Here is a 20,042-nt window from a genome sequence, read left to right as displayed (position 1 = left end):
AGTAATATACCCTGAGATGCAGCTAAAGAGTGTGACATGGCATGTAGTCCAAGATTCAGCAACAGAAGATCAGAGCCCATATGAAAAGCTAGGCATGTTATTATTTGTCATCTTATGGATTCTTCTAAAAATAACTATTTCCAACAAAGACTTTGTACATCAGTTACCTTTCACAATAAAAAAATGTTGAGAATACACAGCCACAGTAACCTGATTTTAGGTGTACAGGCTGAAGGAAAGGATCATGGTATAACAGTTCAGTACAGTATAACCCTGTAGAGGCCACTATCAAGCACATCTAAATACTAAGCTGATTATCAGATTTACTTCATTTTCCCCCTCTCCAAGATGACTACAAAGGAGGAGTTATCAAAACAATCAGTTTCAGGTAAGCTCTTGCTGACTCAACGTTGGATTTCTATCCCTCAGATAGGAAAAAAAAAAAGTCCAATTATAAAACAGTGGTATTGAAATCACCGTGCATGTCCAGAGTTCCATGGAGAAATACTGCCAAACTTCAAGGAGAGACAATCTTGTTCTCACTCCCCCAGCTGAAAGTGAAGTTTGCATGGGAGCAAGCAGAAGCAGGCATTTGGCAGGCATGGCCTTCCATGGGGAGACACCAGCAGGGAGTCAGCTCCAGGGCTGAGCTGCAGGGGTTGACTCAGGCTGTTCCAGAAACACGAGCTCCTACTGCCTTTCCAGATGAGAGATTTGAACATCATCATGCATGGGTTTCCAAGGGCTACACATATGAGTGATTGCATTCACTCCATTATCTGAAGGATGTGCCTTGGACAGGGACACCTTTCACTAGACCAGGCTGCTCAAAGTCCCATCCAGCCTGGCCTTGGACACTTCCAGGGATGGGGCACCACAGCTTCTCTGCCTTTTAACTTTAGACTGCAGTAAATAATTAAAACTGCTTTACTTTCTCAGATGATTTGGAATTAAAAAGAAGATTTAGTATTTTATCACCTTAAGAGTTTTTGAGGACTGACAGTTCAGTGGGCTTTAATACTAGAAATACTTAAAAATTCCTACACTATTGCTAGAAAACTTGTTTTCTAAAACAATAGCTTCATAATACCTCTCCCCCAAGGAGACACAGAATGCATTTAGTACAATAATCTGGAACTAGGTTTAAGTACAAAAGAGAATTTAAAAACAAGAGAGATGTTCATGAAGAGCGTTACTATTGATAAACTGGAAATTAGATGTTGCCCTGGTATTTCTGCAACTTCACTGTGTGCTTGTGAACAGGAAAGGAGATCCAGAAATCAGACAGATGAAAGACCAAGAAATGACACAAGCATTACTAATTCAGATATATCATTAGGCTCACAGAAAATTGATAAAATATGTGTAATAGGGATGATGAGCTACTCCCTTTATCTGCACAGGTTCTGAAGTGCATCTCTTTTGTGGCATCTGGCACACCAGAATGGCTGGATTTGTTTATGACAACTCAGGCTGCTGCTCAAGAGTAGTTCTGCCTCCCCATCCATCTCACTCAACAGGAATACACAAGACTCTCCACATTTCTCAAGGATTTCAAGAACCATTAAGCATGGGTGGGTTAAGGCTGCATGTGGTAGTTTACACACCTACAACATATGGAAATAACTCCCACAAAATCCTGAATGGACAGGAGGGTCAATGACTTTATGTAGACACTGGCCCCTCGGAGACCTACTGGGTCTTCTCTTAGTGTTCCTCTAATTGCCTTAAAGCTTCAGTCAATACCCTGTAGAGTTAATATCTTATCAGTTTTATTCTCAGTTGCCAGGTTCCTCTAATATAAAGGAAACAGGCAGCTCTTCCTTAAAAAAATCACTAAGCTTGCAGCTAATGAGACTGTCTGCCTGTGGCATCATTGCCACAGAAGACTAATTCCAGATCTTCAGCTGCTCTTGCTTCACTCTGAAGGGTGTCCTCCAGTTAAGGAAAAACTGCTGATGGTTAACAATAGAAGAAAAATACACCTTTTCTTTTTTTCTTTTTTTTTTTTACCAGAGAGTCTTCCTCTTTTCCCTGTCCTAAAAGAAAAGTGATATCTGAGAAAGAACTGAATAGTGTGCCCCCATTATTGAGAGATATACCCATACTGCAATGCAGCTTTTAAATGCTTGCATCTAAAAACCCTTAAGGGATGAGGTAGGAAAACCTCAGACTCATAACACAAGGGTACATTTCATTGCCAACATTGTGGTTTGTAGAAGAGAATTCTGCAAGATAATTATTCTTCAATCTGATAATTTGTTCTTTCACCAGAATAAAAGGATTCCCCTCTGGGTGCAGCTCCTTCTTTTCCCTCAGGTAGCTCATATTGCTGAAATTGAAGGCCATAATTCAATTAACAAAGGATGGGAACTCTTAATGAAAATTAACCACTCAGAAACAGATGTTGATTGCACAGAAATGCTGATACTCCTCACGAAGCACCACTGGCTGTCATGTGGATGGGAAAAGGCAGAGACATCTGAACTTGGAATTACATACCAGATGAGGTAACTATACCTACATCTGCAGACCACTGTTCAAAGAAGTGCTTAAGCACAGATTAGATTACATTAATCTGCTTTGCCATATGATTACATTCATTCTGTACAGGTAACATCACTAGCCAAAAGGTATACGATTTCACAGTAGTGCATTCTCCCTGACTGCTAAACCACCTTTGGATACCTGATTTCTTATGGCATACATGAAAGCAATGCCTAGATTTCAGAATTTTTAGGGTTGGAAGGGACCTCTGGGGATCATCTAGTCCAATACCCTTGCAAAGGCAGGGTCACCTAGAGCAGGTTACACAGGAATGCATCCAGGTGGGCTTTGAATGCCTTCACAGAGGGAGACTTCACAACCTCCCTGAGCAGCCTGTACAGTGCTCTGCCAATATCAATGCAGAGTTCTTCCTCATGTTGAGGTGCAATTCCTTGTGTTTTAGTTCATGGCCATTGCTCCTCATCCTGTCACTGACACCACTGTTAAGAGTCTGGCATCATCCGATTGGCATGTGCCTTTGAAATATTTATAGGCATTAACAAGACTCAATCCCTCACTATTTCCTCTAAACAAGCCCAGCTCCCATAACATGAGAGAGATGCTCCAGACCCCAGATCATCTTTGTGGCCTCCACTGGACATTCAGTAGCAACTTTTCCAGACACAGCACTCCAGATGTGGCCTCACCAGGGCTGAGTAAAAGGGCAGGACAGGATCACCTATCTTGACCTGCTGGCCACACTCTTCCCAATGCACTCCAGGATACCATTGCCCCTCCTGGCCACAAGGGCACTGCTGGCTCATGCACAATTGATGACCCACCAAGACTCCCAGGCACTTCTCTGCAGAGCTACTCTTGAGGATTTCAGCCCCCAGCCTCTGCTGATACTTGGGTTATTCCTCCCCAGGTTTGGGATCCTACACTTGCCCTTGTTACTTTTCTCTCCACCCAGTGCTTCAACCTATCAGGATCCTACTGAATGGCAGCCCAGACTTCAGGTGTGTCAGCCTCTGCCCCCCAGTTTCACACCAAGAGCAAACTTGCTGAGGGTACATGCTATCCCTTCATCCAGGTCACTGATAAACAAGTTCAATAAGACTGGACTCAGCATATTCCTCACCACAGGCCTCCAGCTGACCACAACCCTCTGAGCTCTGACACTCAGCCAGTTCTTGGTCCACCCCACTGTCCATCCATCTAACCCCCACTTCCTACAATTACCTGTGATGATGGTAGGGGAGACAGTGTATTTCCAGCTGGAGTAAATAAATGGCAAAAGGAAGCTACATCTATGAAGAAAACTCCATGGGAGGGGCTGGAACTCATGCTCACTGTTTGCAAACCAGCACTGCTGAAAAGCTGATCACAGAACCAGTACGGCTCATGTGACTCAAGGTTCAAATGTCACTTAATTCTTGTCACTTTCAAGTTCATGTTTAAAAAGCAGCAAATTAAGGACAGTTGGAAACACAATGCCTACATATTAACAACTTTTGAAAGTTTTGTGTTCACTTTTGGTGGGAATAGAGTGGAGGATGTAAAATCAACATAGTGAGTTCTGATTATGCTCCCTCTTCCACAGTTTTCCCTTTTGTAAACCTGTTGTGCAATCTCACCCAAAAAATTATTAGGGACTTTTCCTTCTAATTTCATAGAGTCATAGAATCCCATGTGCAGGGGATTCTGCCATTCACTTCACCAGCTTGCTCACGGCCCTGTCGAACTTTGCCTGGAACTTCCAGGGATGGGGCATCCACAACTTCTCTGGGCAACCTGTTCCAGTATCTCACCAGCCTTGCAACACAGAATTTCTTTCTAATAGGAAAGAGAGGAATTTCCCTTCCTCATTACTTAAAACCACTGCATCTTGTCCTGTCATTATCTACATGTAAAAAGTCCCTCTTACTCCTTTTTATAAGCCCTTGTAAAATACTGGATGGGTGCTCCAAGGTTTTCCTGAAGCCTTGTGTTCCCCAGGCTGAATGACTGCACTCACTCAGCCTGTCTTTATAGGAGAAGTGCTCCAGCCCTCTGAGCAGCTTTGTGGCCTCCTCTGGACTCACTCCAGCAGGTCCATGCTGGGACCCCAGAGCTGATGCAGCCCTGCAGGTGGGCTCTCACCAGAGAGGAGCAGAGGGGCAGAATCCCCTCCCTCTCCCCTCTGGCCACGCTGCTTTGGAGGCAGCCCAGGGCACGTTTGTGTCTCTGGGCTGGGAGTGCCCATGGCTGGGTCATGTCCAGCCTCTCATCCAGCAGCACCCCCAGGGCCTTCTCCCCAGGGCTGCTCTCAATAATTTCTTCTTCCAGCCTCTACTTATGACTGGGACAGGTGCACTTGGACTTGTTAAACATCATGAGGAAGACTGTGGGCCCACTTCTCAAGTTTGTCTAGCTCCCTCTGAATGGCATTATTTCTGATGGAAATTATGATGGATATATCACTGGTTTGAAGGAATTTACTCTTTTTCTAACTATGGGCTTGAGCTTAACCAGTCCTGGTTTATCTCCCTGGCATTTACTCAATGCATTCAGAGACAGCAACCATTTCTCCTTTCAGCATTTTCTTCTGTGAGGTTACATGAGAAACTAAAACACTTCCCTTTGTAAGGTAATGAAAACATAAAAAGAGATCACAGTGGACAGAACCACTATTTCTCAATGTGGCCACAGCCTTCTTCTGTATCAGGAGATTCCAAATTCTTCTCAACAGATTCTTGTACAATGTTTCCAGCACATCTACTCACTCTACTTGTGTCTCTGCAAGTGTCCCAGAATCACTTAGGCGGGAGGGAGTCTCAGGGGTGCAGCCTTCCCATTGGGTTTTGAACACTGTCAGGGACAGAGATTCTCTGGGCAACCTAGTCCTGTATGAAATTTGTAATTATCTTCAGAGTAGAAACTTTTCCTTACAGTTACCCTTAATCTCAGTTTAGGGCCACTGTCTGTCATTCTTCAGCTGTGCATCTCAGGAGTAAACCTAGCTTCATTCATTTTCTAGAAACCCCTTTCACAGATCCTGGAAGATTGTTTCCAGACTCCTTTTCTTCCTTTTAACAGAAACATATTCACTCCAAATCCCTTAATTTTAGGATTAAGAGTAGGAACCCTGTGCAGTGCCCTGAAGGTCACTGGCCCAGCTGCAGAGCTGACAAGTATTTTTGACTGCAGTTGTCATGAGAGTGACAGACACATTACAGCCTTAAAAGACAATGAGGAATTCAATCCCTGATCCCCATCTGCTCTTGGCATGTTCTGTTAGAGCAGAGAGAGTCCTGAGGTAATGTAATCAGCTGTTATCAACATGAAGAAAATTCGGATTGCCAAGTCAATCACTTCCCATGGCAAAGCTGAATAGTTCTACCCAAATCTTGTTTATCAGTGTAGTACAGCATTTCCCCTAGAACCTCTGATATTACCAAATATTATCATTCTTCTTCCCTGACCCTTTTTTAATATTAAATGTTGAAAATCCATGCTGTTGACACACTGCCTTGGCAGATGCAGAATTAACAGTGATACTGTAAGGGATTGCATAAACCTAAGCCATTTCACAAAGGGAATGAAGAGATTACACATTTTCAAATATAACTGACGCCAGAATACAGATGCTCACATTCTACAACTTTAACTACTACCAGCACTCAGAGGTGAACAGAAAAGACCATTATTGAATTTACCTCTAAAGGATCCTATAAACACTTCGGGTCAACAATTAAGTGTTCAGCATTTTTTTTTTTTTGATTTTGTAGTAGAAAATAATTTATCACCTACTATCACTTCAATTTTGACTGTAGGATAGGAACAATAATATTGATTTTCCCTGCTATATTTTTGATTGTATGAAATAAAATAATTTCCATTAATTTTCTTTCCAGATAAGGTTCTGTCACAGATTACAGACTTCTGATACTTGTTTGTTTCCCTACAGAACTTTCTGTAACTTAGGCAGGGAGTGAAAAAAATTGCATACACCTAAACTATCACTTAAATGCACTTAATACTCAGAGGAAAGTTGCTACTGCAAAACTCTGGTGAATTCACCACAAGCAAGGCAGTAAGACCTTCAGTGGCCTTCAGAAAGACACTGTCACTTAGTGGGTAGAACAGAATCCCAGGACTTGAGAAATTTGTGCTAGCACAATAAAGCTGAACAGAGTTAGAGCACAGCAATGATTTCAGGGTGATGCAAAGACACACTGCAGCAGGTATCACCCCAGGAGATTCCAGCACTAAATATGGGGCTGCTTTGGTCATTGGAACAATGAAAAAAAAGATGAAACATTGTGAGACCCAAGAGGAATATGATTCTATGATTCTATTAATAGATGAAGCCAGAATGACTGGGCATTGATGAATTAATGCTTCATAGCACACAATTATGACTGCTGAGAGGAGATAAATCCTGGGAAAAATCTTCAGGGTAGCAGTGGCTGCTTAAATTAAAGATAGAATAGTTTAGACAAAACTGAACTAAAAAATTAAGATAAGATGATGCGCTGAGAAAAGACAGCTGATAGGATTCAAGGAAAATCCAGAGGGAAAAGAAAGGGAAAGTGGAAGAAACAAGATTAGATAAAGAAAGTAAGATCTTGCAGTATGATGGCTACTTAGTAAGGAGGATGGCATCTGATAAGGCAAGGCACAGAAAGTGTTAATAATTATTCCGCTGAGTTCTCTTAGTACTTCATGTCTAATGGGTGACCCTGAAATTCAAAATATTGCATTACTCCTCCCAGGTGTTAGATGATAGACAAATAATTTAAGTCGTAATCATAAAAATACTACAAAATTGATCTGCAAAGTACCAGTTTATGACACCTTCATACAGACAAGCATTTGCATAATGTTCCTTTTTCAAAGTATAAAAATATAGTACCTTGTAGAAATAGAAAGCTTATTGAATTATGTACAAAACATTTAAATCTTTTGGTCAAATTTGGAATCCATATTAACAGTCTTTTGAAGTGCTTTAGTCTTTTTTTTTCCTTTTTGGGCCAAAAAATCTATTCACAAAAAGGTTAGAAATTCTATAGCTTGCTGAAAAAAATTCCCAAATAGGAGTAAAGTCCTACCTGGGAAAAAACCCAAAGAAAACTGGAAAGAATACACACACACACATTCTCCAGCTTTTTTCCATCCAGATACAGAATAAAGATAAGTGAAAATACTGCTGTGGTCTTTCTCAGCTTATCAATATTGTCACAACAGGATAAAGTTTTACCAGCTTCCTACTGATCTCAGCTTATAGATCAGCTCCTATCCATAAGCAAATGGCAAAGACAAACATTTTGTATTTTGCTGCTGACCATTTAATGGAAAGCAGAAGAATTGTTTTATAATACACAAAATTATTAATATCACATTGCACACAAAAGCCCAAAGTATCAGGCCACTGCAAAAAGAAGTTGTTAAAGGACAGGATGAAAAGATGGATTAAGATTTTGAAGGAAAGAAAAGTAATTGACAATTTTGGGGGAAAAAACTCCAGCAAAACAGCTCTAAGATAATCAGCTTTGTAGCAAAAACTTCTTGTGGTTTCCATAAACCAACAAAACAGGTATTATCATATTGACAAGATCATATCACAGCAGCTAGGGGCAACAACAGAGAGCAGGAATCTCATTGGAAGAGTTTTATTTAGGGCCAAGGTTCTCCTCGATGATCATCCATCAGCAGCTGCAGTAACTAATTAAAAATCTGGGCAAATATTGAAAAAAGTTGCAAGCAGAACTGTTGACACTTACCAAGTGCAAACTATTGATTGAGAATCACATTGGATGACTTCAGAATTTAGAAACACCTAGGTAATCCAATTAGACTCCTTACCTCCTTACATCCTCTTCTCTTGCAGACACCTTTAAGATGTGAGTTCAAAACCAGCTGTGTGATTATCATATCCTGCTACAGAATATGACTTCTTTCTTAACAATTATGAACAGATGAACATTTCATTTAATAAATACTATTTTTTTCACTTAGTAATGATGTTTTGGTACTTTCCTTTCCTCTCTGAATGATAGGTACTTTATTAAACTGGTTACCTGCAAGCTAACAAATTGACTTATGAATTTTTTGTTTTCAGTTTGTCTTCCTTATAAAGAAGAAATGGATAACTATTAGATGCCATCCATAAAGTTGATGCAGGTTGCATTTTAAACTGATGTTAAATAATCTGTTTAAAAGGATTTGACTATTTCAAAAGCTAATTATTATTTCTAAGGCTCTATATAATCTTGGTATACTTCATACTACACATCTGCTGATGTTGGAATAGAACAAAGTTACAAAGAATGTAGCTGTTAAAAGAAAATTTACCTCAGAGTTTATTTTTGTAGCAGTGAGAAGCAAGATAGCAAGTCAATATTTTCCAGGTCAGAATGTTATTGAAACATAGGAATTAATTTTGGATCACTGATATTCAGTAAAACAGAGAAATCCTGTGCAGAACCATGAAGCAACTTCACTTCAAGCCATGAATTGCCATGAAATAAACCTAAGTCCTTCAGACCTGTGGTCTTTTTTAGGTCACATTTACATAGGCCCACCACATTACCAGAGGAAAAGAATTAATTGGTCCAGCTGGATTTTCCCAGGAAAGAATAAAAAACCAGGCTAGTTTAAGTGTTATTTTAAGAACAGAAGTTGAGCAATAACCAAGTCCTCAAAGTTTCTTACCAAAGAAGGAAACTAAGGCAGCTAAACTACCAACATAGATTTTTTTTTTTCCCTGAGAAGCCACTTCAATGTAATACTAAACCTCTGGAAGCCAAAAACCCATTTCTGCAAGGTTTTCTGTGAAGGACTCAGGCACTCAGGCTCCCAAAGAAAGGCTGGATTACGACTTTTCCTCAGCTAATATTTTTGACATTGCAGTGTCTCTGTCCAGCTGAATGGCTGGCTTTCTCATAGGAAAAGTCAGAAAAAGTGGTATTTATCAAAGAACAAGGAGTTGTATATTTGTGAATTCCACAAGGAGCTTGAGGCACAGAGACTGACTGCTTTGTCAAGTAGATTGAGTTCCAATAGTGTTCTTTGAGAGAAGATATCAAACAGGGGAGAGAGCCTTTCAGGACAATAAACACTGTAAGTACTAAATGCATGTTTAAATATTAGATATATGTTTAAATGCCCTCCTTTACAACTGCAATCTTTTTGAAACTGAATTTACCCATCAAAAATACATATCTAGGAAAAGGAAACATTAAATTTCCAGATCCCAAAATTATCCCCCATAGGAGGCACATTCATCAGGGATTTTCTGCACTGAGTGCAAGCCAGATCTGCTTCTTACACACATGAGGCAGTACAGAACTGATTGGATAGCTCATTCTTGAGGTTCCTGCAAATTTCAAGTACTGGCTGCCAGAGAAAACTCACAAGCTGAAGGTATATACCCTGAACTTCCCATTAAACTTTACAAGCATGGACAGAAACCAAATCAAATCACATTGGCACAGAGAATTGCAGCAACAAACCCCAGCAAAGCTTCTGGTCTTTGTACCTTCTGTCACATCTGCTGCAGCATCTCCATCTAGGAGCACATCTTCATGCCAAGCCACTCTGTCTGCACCTGCACATCAGTTCAGGTAACAGCTCTGGAACTCAAGCCAACCAGCACAGCAGTGCTCATGGGCATGTGGCTGCTCTCTCTTGGCCCCATGACAAGGTGGTCCCTTCCAAATGTTTGGGAAGCAGCTCCTGGCCTGTGCTAAACCTGAGCCATGCCCAGATGCCATCTGTGAGAAGGATGGCTGGCTCCCTCTGAAACTGTGCTCAGGAGCAGGTTCACTAATTATCTGCACAGCCTCCTCTGTGGCAATATTCATGTTAATTAAGGGCCTTGCTAATACTGTTGTTACTCTTACCACGACCCTACATTCAACCCAGTGCAGGGCAGAGGGTGTAATGGCATTTTGTAAATAACCAAAGGAGCCCCAGTGTACCCATTCAGAGAAGGACATGGTTTTTATCCAATTTACAGTCTGGGATCAAAAGACTACCCAATATACTTCTCTTCAAGGAAATGATGGTAAAGAGCCAAGAATAAGGGATGGAATTCCTGATTCTTATTGCTCACATTTAGCTGCTGGGCCACTGCCTATGATGTTAAATTATTCATCGTTTCTCACAGGGAAGGCAGGCACGCACTCAAAAGAGAAGCCGGGTGCAAGAAAAAGGGTTATCAAAGTATTCACACACTCTTTCCAAAGAGTTAGTTAACTGACAAAAATATGCTGCTGTAATGCATTTTCAGGTGTAGGCAGCAATTCTCCTCTACATCCTAGGGCTGGAATCCTGTGTGGGGAAAACTGAACTGCTCAGTATATGTAAAAGACAGGCCTCATTAACTCTTGGACATCTTCTCATTTCTTGGTCATAAATCCTATTACCTTGTATTACAAACTGCCATAAAACTCACAGATAAAAGATAATTTATGCTCAGTGTACAGAAGCTAATGTTTCTGTACTCCTGAGAAGCACACAACCAGAAAATGAGAAAGTATGTATGTGAAACCTTAAGCCATTCATATTGAGCATGGCTAGCATGATAAACATGACTCTAAGGGAATTATGCTCTTCAGCCAGGGTATAGTCTAATGGTAATTGATATTACCAAATTTCTAACATAAAATGTATGAAGTCTTGCATAAAATATCCTGCTTATAAAGACTGATTACTCCTTATTAAAAATTCAAGCTTTCCTCCCTCCCCCACTACAGAATGAAATATGACATCTATTCAGTACACAGGTACATTTTTTTTCTTTTTTATTTTTTTTCAAACTTCAAACATCAGATAAGGAAATGCTTCATAACAAGCATCACATCCTAGAATTCTTACAAAGTTTCCCTGTTTCTGACTCTTATTCTAATTAGTATTGCATGGCACACAAAAAATAACAGCCCTTGGAGTTGGCAGAATCAAAGGCAGCTCAATCTTTTATTTGCTTTTTCTCTTAAGCAATTTAAATTCCTCAGACTTTGGCACTGATTTTAACTGTATTGGTTATCTGCTCAAAGGAATATTTTGCTTTAGTGAAGACTGAGCAAATGTGCTCATTTAGGCTGCTTGTCATTAGTTTTCCTTTCCCATTCAGACAAAAGAAAATCTTTCACTGTCAATTTATAAATTCTGTAGCTACAAACTATGTTTTCATTGTGTGGGCCCTTCCATAGGTGCAACTCATTTCATGCCTGCTTTCTTTTCTTCAATATTTTATTAGTGGTTTGACATATATTGGAATTAATTTATCTAAATTTACATACTTACAGTCTATATATCTACATTTCAGCCTCCCACCCAGTTTCTCCATAGAGAACATGTAGACAGGTATTTATGGGATGTAATTATTCCCATCTTTTTTCTCTTTTCCTTACAGGAGCTTATCCTTAAAGTCAGAAATGAACATAAGAGAGTTTACTTCCTTGTGGTTTTCTTCACTTTCCATGTCAAAACATTTTAATCTATATATTTCAAAAACTTGCACTGTCTGTCTACTTCCCAAGAAATGCCTCAATACTCAAAGTTCTAATTACTTGGATAATGTACTTGGATTCAGCACTTGGATAATGCTATTGGCTGATGATAAAAGGCATTTTTTACCTGGTCCACCTTGCCTGGTAGTCTGCACTGGATCCCAAATCAGGCATTGTCCTTGCTGTCTTCCTCTTCCAACCCTGAAGACTTTTAGCAAGCCCATAATGTTTCCTGCAACACTGTGGACCCTTTACAAGTGTGTTAAGTATTTATGCATTTCTTCTACCATAACCTTCTACACCACCATTGTAACAATGTGAAATTGTTTCAATCTCTCTTTCAAACAATTAATAGATTTTTGGTGGCCTTAGATATCTAGTCCCACAATCCTCCTCTTAGTTTCTGCACTGGTAACTATAAATTCAGCAGCTTGATTTGTTACTCCCCTTGTTATCCTTCCTAGGGCTCCTAAGGAATTACCAGTCTCTGTGCTGTACCCAGATACTTTAGACTCTGCCTAGGTACACATGACAGAGAACCACTCTCCTGCTACAATGAACCAAAGGCTAACATTATTTGCAAACAAAACCATCATTATGTTTTGCTCATATATTTTATCCAAAGAATCCAATAAAGATCAGATTCTTCTTCCCAAGAGAGAGAGTTTCTCTTCTATATTTATAGAAATGTTTCCACTCTACATTCATAGAAAAAACAACATGCTCTCAACTTCATAATTTGCACCAGCATTTGAATCTCAAAACCTTGCTTCATTTATTGCAGTTTCCAGACTTGCATTTCGAACAGTCAGTGGGTCTCCCACTGTGTTAAACTCCCTCCTACCTTGATTTTAAATTACAAAGTGAAGAGAGGGAAAAGAGAGAATGTCATGATTGTGGCTGTTTGGAAGAGAAAAATATCAAGCTGAACTCCATTAAAAAAAAAACCAAAAAACCCTCAACCCCCCACCCCCGCCAAAAAAAACCCCAAAAAACAAACAAACCATAAAAACCAAACCAACCAAAAACGAGAGTACTTCCAAAGTTAGGATCCTTGTTTCTCTCAGTTTATAAACTACTCACTTTTTAAAAGAAAAACAACTATCAGCTATGCAGGATTGATGTTATTATCTTCTATTATCCACACCAGTTGACTGAAAATGCCAACAGTGACAAGTTTAAACCAACAATGAAAAAGCAATTTTGTGTCAAAGTCAGCACTAAGATTGTTTAAATGGCCTGCCCCTATATCTGCCCCTTATTTCTGTAAGCTAGAAACAGCCTGAAGTTTCCTTGTATTTTTGCCCATCTACAAAAAAAAAAAATTAAAAGCTTTTTGTATGGCATTATTAAAAATAGAACAAAGAAGTTTCCAGAAAACAAAACAATTAGCAACCTCCCATTTCTATTTTAAATGCACAGATCTTGTTTTTTTTTTCAAGTTGTAAAGGCTTTAATTATTCATGGAAGACTCATGAAAGCAACCTTAGGCATTGCATTTTAAAGCTGCTTATGGAAAGGATGAATGAAAATAATTATAAATCTTTCCAGTCTTAGCAAGAGTTTTGTAGAGTTAAACTGGAAATTGTCCACTTTATTTCAGCTTTTCAACATGTTCTTAAAAATACCCTAAAAGAAATTTACAGTTGCCAGCAAAGTACTGCACTCACAGATCAATTACAAGCAAGTTACTCTTGACTTTCAGATTTTAACCACAGTTACCCTTTATTTCTCTTTCCCCCTCACTCTACCGCCTCCATCTATTTAGTTGTGCAACTAACGATCAGAGTAATTCCTCATCATACTGGCAAAAGAGCTCCTGTGCCTACTACCTTTCCTGCAGACCCAGTGCTTCAAACTGTTAATAGAGCACCTGCCCCTGTGGCTTTAAATCTATAATCTCATAGAACTGCATTAATGCTTTTCTCAAATTACACTGAAGCACATCTTCGAGGTGCAAGGTTGTGTCAAATTTACCTGTGAATGTTATTTATTTTAACAGAATAAGCTTTCCAAGACAAACTGGGAAAGTTAGGTAAGCTTTTAGAAACCTTGCCAAGGGGAAAACATATTTTCAAAAAAATAAATGAATCACTGTCAGAGAACAGTGTTTGATGTTTAGATTTGCCTTTAATTTAAATCTCAGAAGCAGAAGATCAGCAAGATATTTTGTGTGTGTTGTTTTATGAATCAATAAATGCAATAACAGATCTGAAAATCCACAGAAATAACACATCTTAAATAAATTCCCTCATTGATGCTAGATGGATTCCCATCATAATGAATTGTGCCACTCAGACTGCATGGGAGCTCTGCCTGATGTGCATGGCAGGAACTCCCTCACAAATCCTCTCACATCTTTTCTTTGCTCCTCTTTTTGAAGACATCTGTATTGCTACTCAACACGCAAAAGGGGTGTGTGCTAAATTTAGACTTACCAGAATCTAATTTAAAAGATTAATTTTTATCCCCATTTATAATCAATATTCTATATTTACCCAATTCAGTTTTCATACTTTCCGGTTTTCTTGTTTCTCCCCTTTTAAACAAGTTTTTCATGAACAAATAAAACATAATCTTTCCAAAGGAGGAATTCAGAGCCCATCATTTGCTGTCCACTTGCCTGCAATGTATTTTATATTTCAGCTCTGACCCTACAGAACACAGTTGATAAAGCGAGCATTTAACAGTACAAGACCTATGGTGGCAGTGTGGGTGGAAGGTCAGTTTTATTACAAAGTAACTTTTCACAACACTTACAGGTTGAAGCAGGTAAATCAGCGAGCACTCCTGGATAACTATCACTGGAGAAGGAGTGATATTCGTTGCATGAAAAAGCGTTTCCACCGATGCCATTGTTTGGTCAAAGCGTCCTCCAAGTCCACCCAGAGCCACAATCACATCGACCTAAAAGACAGAACAAAAGACTTACCAAGAAAAGTCTCAGGAATGGTCTTTGGATGCTGGAAATCCACAATAAAATCAGTCTGAGGAAAAATAACCAACAAAAAACTCCTAAACTACTGACTATAGAAAAGCAAATGTCAAATACAGTTATTTACTCCCATTACCGATAAATACCGTTATGTGATTTTTAAGCTGAGTATTAAAGCACCATAAATCCATGGCCAAAATTTGTCACTTTTTAAAAGGACATAACCATTCTCTCTAAAAAACCGGCCAGTCTTTGAAGGTACTAACCTGCCTGTCCTGAATATATAGAATCTAGGATATATCATTCTACATGGAAGCTCCTTGGGTAAGTGTGGCATATCTGAGCCATAGAACCCCCAGCTCTTTGCATCTTTTCATTATTATACTCACAGTTCACAGAGCAAATAAAGGAAATATCAGGTTAGACCATTATGTGTCACTCTCATTCTTGCCATACAGCATTTCAATGCACAAGCAATACCACTCAAAGGCTGGCCCTGCTCAAGATTAAAAGTAGCACCTTATAGAAAGTTGTGTCCCAAGTGACTAGGACATCACCTCCCAGCTGTCAGGGACAGACAGCCACAGGAGCACTCTGCAGTCCCAGTCACACAGAAAACACCTCTGACTGCTTGCAATATGCCATGGAGTTGGACTGCTCCTGCTCAATTCTCTCACACAGGTGTTCCAGACTCTGAACACTTCATTTCCTATAAGCAGAAAAGTAGTATTCAGAAGGCTTGGTTAAGGGTTTTTAGGTACTTAAATAAAAGGTCACTGAGTGCAAAGTATTATTATTATTACTTCCATAATGTAGATCAGTTATGTTCAGTAATTGTATTTTAAAAAGCTAAGTTATATCTAGGGCCCTGAGACATTGCAGCTGTGAAGTCTTTAGAAGCTGCTTTGACAATGGCAATCTGGTTAAGTTTTCAACTTTGCAGAGCCTAAGTCTATGGTTTCCGTGATTAAATGAAATTTTACTCAACCCAAGAGTCACATGATAGTGCTCTGTGTATCTGGAATGATGTATTAATAGCATCAGCTTCTATTTTTATTACCAGGTCTAGGGCTTTATGATCCTGTTGAATATTGTTTTGCATGAAAATTAAGGTCTTGAAGAGATATACCATCTTTCTCATCACCACCTGGAAAATTCTTCAGAGGCCAGAGTGGATCAATATAACACATTACACTAGCAGCAAACCCTGAAACAAAAAAACCTGTCCTTGTACTGCTGACAGCATGTATTTTCTGTGCAGATTATGGATCACACAGACCAAATGTACAACTAAGAGAATAGGGATGGTAAGAAAACCTACCCTTACACAGAAGACAAAATAGCAAAAGGTAAAAAGCATGTGTTTCCATCTAAGCCATAATACCATAATATATTTTCTCTTTTATTGATTCCACTTTAGAAACAAACTGCTTTTGTTCAGCTGGTGATGACTGTGAGTTAAAAGGGTGGATTGATTCTCTGAAAATAATACTACTAATATGACCCACCAACACCCATCAGCTCCCTACCAGACAGCCAGCAGTAAAATGCTCCTCTCCTTCCCCAAGAGAGGCCATGGAGAAAATCAGATTTACTAACGTGGAACCACATTGAACTTAAGGTGGCTTGACAAAGGATCAGCATCCACATGTATGTTGTTTTTCTACTAAGCAATGGGACTGAAGCCCAAACATTAGCCTAGATTAGTCTTCAAGAAACCAAGCAACTACTGTAATAGTTTCTTGGTGTATATATGCCTCACCATACATAAACAAGTGTTTTTTGGCTTCGATGATTGGTACCAATATAAAAGGTAGGAATAACGGAAATACAGAGCTCCTTTGGCTTGGAATTGAAATGATGCCATAACATTCTAGAGGCGTCTTCTTTCCTTTGTAAACCCTTCTCTGTTATTACCACACATGTGCTTTCCATGAAGTACAGTACCCAGATCAAATTATGAAGTTCACAGAACCTCAGAGTTCTGCGGCAGAGACTGCCAGAGGGCTGCAAGTTGAAGAAAAATGTAGCAAAAGAGCCACTTCTTATATTTTCAAGTAATAGAGAATCCTGCTCAAAGTCCTATTCCTTATTCAGTTGGAATGGTGCAGTCTTGTGGATTGGTTACCAAAAAGGAAGAAAATAAAACCAATATAGCATGGAGTGGAGGCATGTTGAAAAGGCATTCATAAATCAGAGGTATAGGGTTGAGTTGTGTTGGGAGAAGGATAATAAGGATATCTGAAAAAGGAATGTATCTATTATTTAGGGTTTTCATGGATTGTGAAAATGAAAAACAAGCATGTGGCAGGTATGCAAACAAACCCAGGACGAGTATGAGAGGAACAGACAGAGAGAAAAGCTAAAATTCTGCACTTCTATGACAGTTTACAGTACCACCTTTCACTGCATAATCTTGGCAGAAGTGACAGGAATCCAGACATCGCAGGACTTTTACAGCTTTTATTTGAAGGTCTAGGCATTCACACTTTGTTTATTAAAAAAAACCACAAAAAGGATAAGTGCAGTCAAAACCTCAAGAGCCTTTTCATTCTAAAGCTATCACCTCTGTTAAAAAAAGAAAAACAACCTTACACAACAAAAATCACAAACTAACTAAACAATCACTTCCTTCCCTGCAATCACTGCTCTTGTCTCTCTGCCAAGAACTTAAGAAAATAGATGTGCCATGAAAGCATGTACACAACTCTGTGTCATTCTACAACCTAAGACAAAGTGAAGAACCAAGGATTGGTACATTTAGATATTCCCAAACTGCAGAGAAGAAAGACCATTCATTTTTGCACTATGATTTCCTGCATACCACAAGCCACAGAATTAATCCTGTTACTGCTAATGAGCCCCGCAGGCAACATTTGACTAACACTCTGTGCTTCAATTGAAATGTCCACGCTTCACTTAAATGTCCCATCACTAGTCCCCTTACACAATTTGTTTTCACACTGTGTCATTCATTTCCTGAAAAAAAGGACATAAAATCATAAATAACTACAGAGAACAGCTTATATGATTGCAGGTACATTCTCTTGGGCTATCTATAATCTGAATTAAATGCACAGTATCTTTAAAGGCTATCAAGCTTTAACTTACAAATAGTTGAAGATCTAAGGGTAGGATCCAGTCATCTTTAAAAGATACACCCATATGTTAGCATGTCTTGAGAAAGCTTTAGAAGTCACTATCAAAGAGCAGGGCAGTTAAAAGGAGAAGGAAAGCAGAGAGTAAAACTTTATGCTGGCAATTCAGGGACGTATCTTTTTGTTCTCCTGCAAACTGTAATTTAGAGGGTGCAGTAACCAAGGGGAGCTGAGGCTCTCACCACATCAGAATGAAGTTGCTCAGGTTTCTGCTTCCACTCTCAAAGAGACTACTGAAATGGACAACCTGCTGTAAACTCTTTGCAGGCTTGCTAAATTAAACACTGTGAAAGCTGGCCCAGCTGACATTCCTCTTTCTAGTATAAATGGGCTAAATACAAAGAAGATTTTCACTTTATGACTGAGGAACATGCATTTAAAGACACAGGAAGCTGGGAATTGCCTGGAGTGGGTGAAAAGAGAGCAATAGCCAGTGATGATGTCATCATCACCATGACTTGTAAGAGTGAAGTCCAACGCTCAAACTGACAGTAAATGATGCACACTTCTTTTCAAAACCATGCTTATTATCTCTGATAAGAAATCCTCTCCCCAGGGAGAGAACAGACAACTCAAAGAACTTTCTTCCCCATGAGTTCACTTTTAGCCTGACAACTTGCAAACAAAAATGCCTAAGTCTCAGTGAGGTGGGCAGATTAAAGGAAACAAATTTACTAACAACAACCAGCAGCACTGAACGAACTGCAAAGATCTCCCCTAAAGGAAAAAAAGAAGTCAAGACCTTGTAAAAGTTCTAGAGTCATGACTAAACCTCCCCCTGCTCTGAGATCATGGAGATCATTAGTATGCCAACTTCAGGTTAGATATCTGATTGGAACATTGTGGGTTTTTAGCACCTTCTCACTTCGCTAAAATCCTTTCATCTCCACAGCCTTTCTTAATTTTCTAGAACTCATGAGATGATTCCTTTAATTTAATTTTTAAAGGAATATGACCTAGACAACAAAATTATTGTAGTAACATGCATAGCATGTTGGAAGTTTGTTATATGCTGAAAAATATTTATATACATATATATAAGTATCTTGTGTTGAAAAACAAACAATTAAGTAGTAGTGTGAATGTTGCATTTATTATTGCTTTATTGGTTTGTCACTTCATCAACTTTGGGCAGTTTACAAGAAAAGCATTTTCTTCTTCATAAGGCAATTTGTGAGCTCAAGATGTGGTTTAAGTTATTTTCTGGTCCTTGCATCAGCTTCAGTACCAAAGACTTAAAAACACACCAAGCACTTCCCTTGAAAACAAATGGGCCAGAGTGGATTTTAACTCATTTGCCTGTGCCAGAGCTCTAGTGCTGGCCACATAAGTAATTTTTTATCTCATCCTCAGAATTGCAATGTAAATTTCATGGACTACTAAAATCCCACAATCCAATGTTAAATATGCAGCAAGATATTGTTCGCTTGAGTGGACAATATACTGGCTCCCTAGCTCGTGTTTTGCATAAAAAATATGACATTCATTTCTGTAGAAATGAGATGCTGAACCACACAGCAGCATCTGAACTTTGCTCAGGTAGAATCCTCTTAACTTTAGCCAGAATTTTCTTGTTGCTTCAGCCATGTGACTCTTCCTGGGAACAAGAGCTCTCAGTCAAAGGCTACCATCCTGTCTGTGTACCTGAGATGATAACCTTCAATCAGCTTCACCCTCACCTCACTGACTCCACTAATCTATATGTTATATTGTTCCAGATCCCTCACAAAGCATTTCTTGCTTTTTATTGTCATTTTCTTAGAGTTTCACCCAAGTGCTTTCTCTATTGGTAATGCTTTTTATTTGAATAAGAGGTTAATTCTCTCTGGTAACGACAATAAGTATGCAAACAGATTGCATTTGTCTGCTTAAAGGAAGAAACGTGTATGATGGTAAAATGAAATGAAAAAGATAATCTCAAAATCCAGAAACAGACTTGAGTTGCTGGAAACATTTTAAGGCTGG

The 20,042-nt window shown here is 39.1% G+C and overlaps 1 protein-coding gene across 2 annotated transcripts in view; it reads right to left on the bottom strand.

Moving 5' to 3' along the window:
- TPK1 (thiamin pyrophosphokinase 1) overlaps positions 1–20,042 on the bottom strand; it is a 302,876-nt gene that overhangs the window by 90,945 nt on the left and 191,889 nt on the right. For both annotated transcript variants that reach the window (XM_054273950.1, XM_054273951.1), the window contains one exon: positions 14,745–14,891. In XM_054273950.1, coding sequence (XP_054129925.1) covers positions 14,745–14,891 — 147 coding nt within the window. The remainder of the gene's footprint in view (positions 1–14,744; positions 14,892–20,042) is intronic.

Source organism: Melozone crissalis, unplaced genomic scaffold (assembly GCF_028551555.1).
Source record: "Melozone crissalis strain CALT ecotype California unplaced genomic scaffold, PUWL_Pcris_2 ptg000016l_1, whole genome shotgun sequence".
NCBI classification, from domain to species: Eukaryota; Metazoa; Chordata; class Aves; order Passeriformes; family Passerellidae; genus Melozone; species Melozone crissalis.
This window is presented reverse-complemented; position numbering and strand designations above follow the sequence as displayed.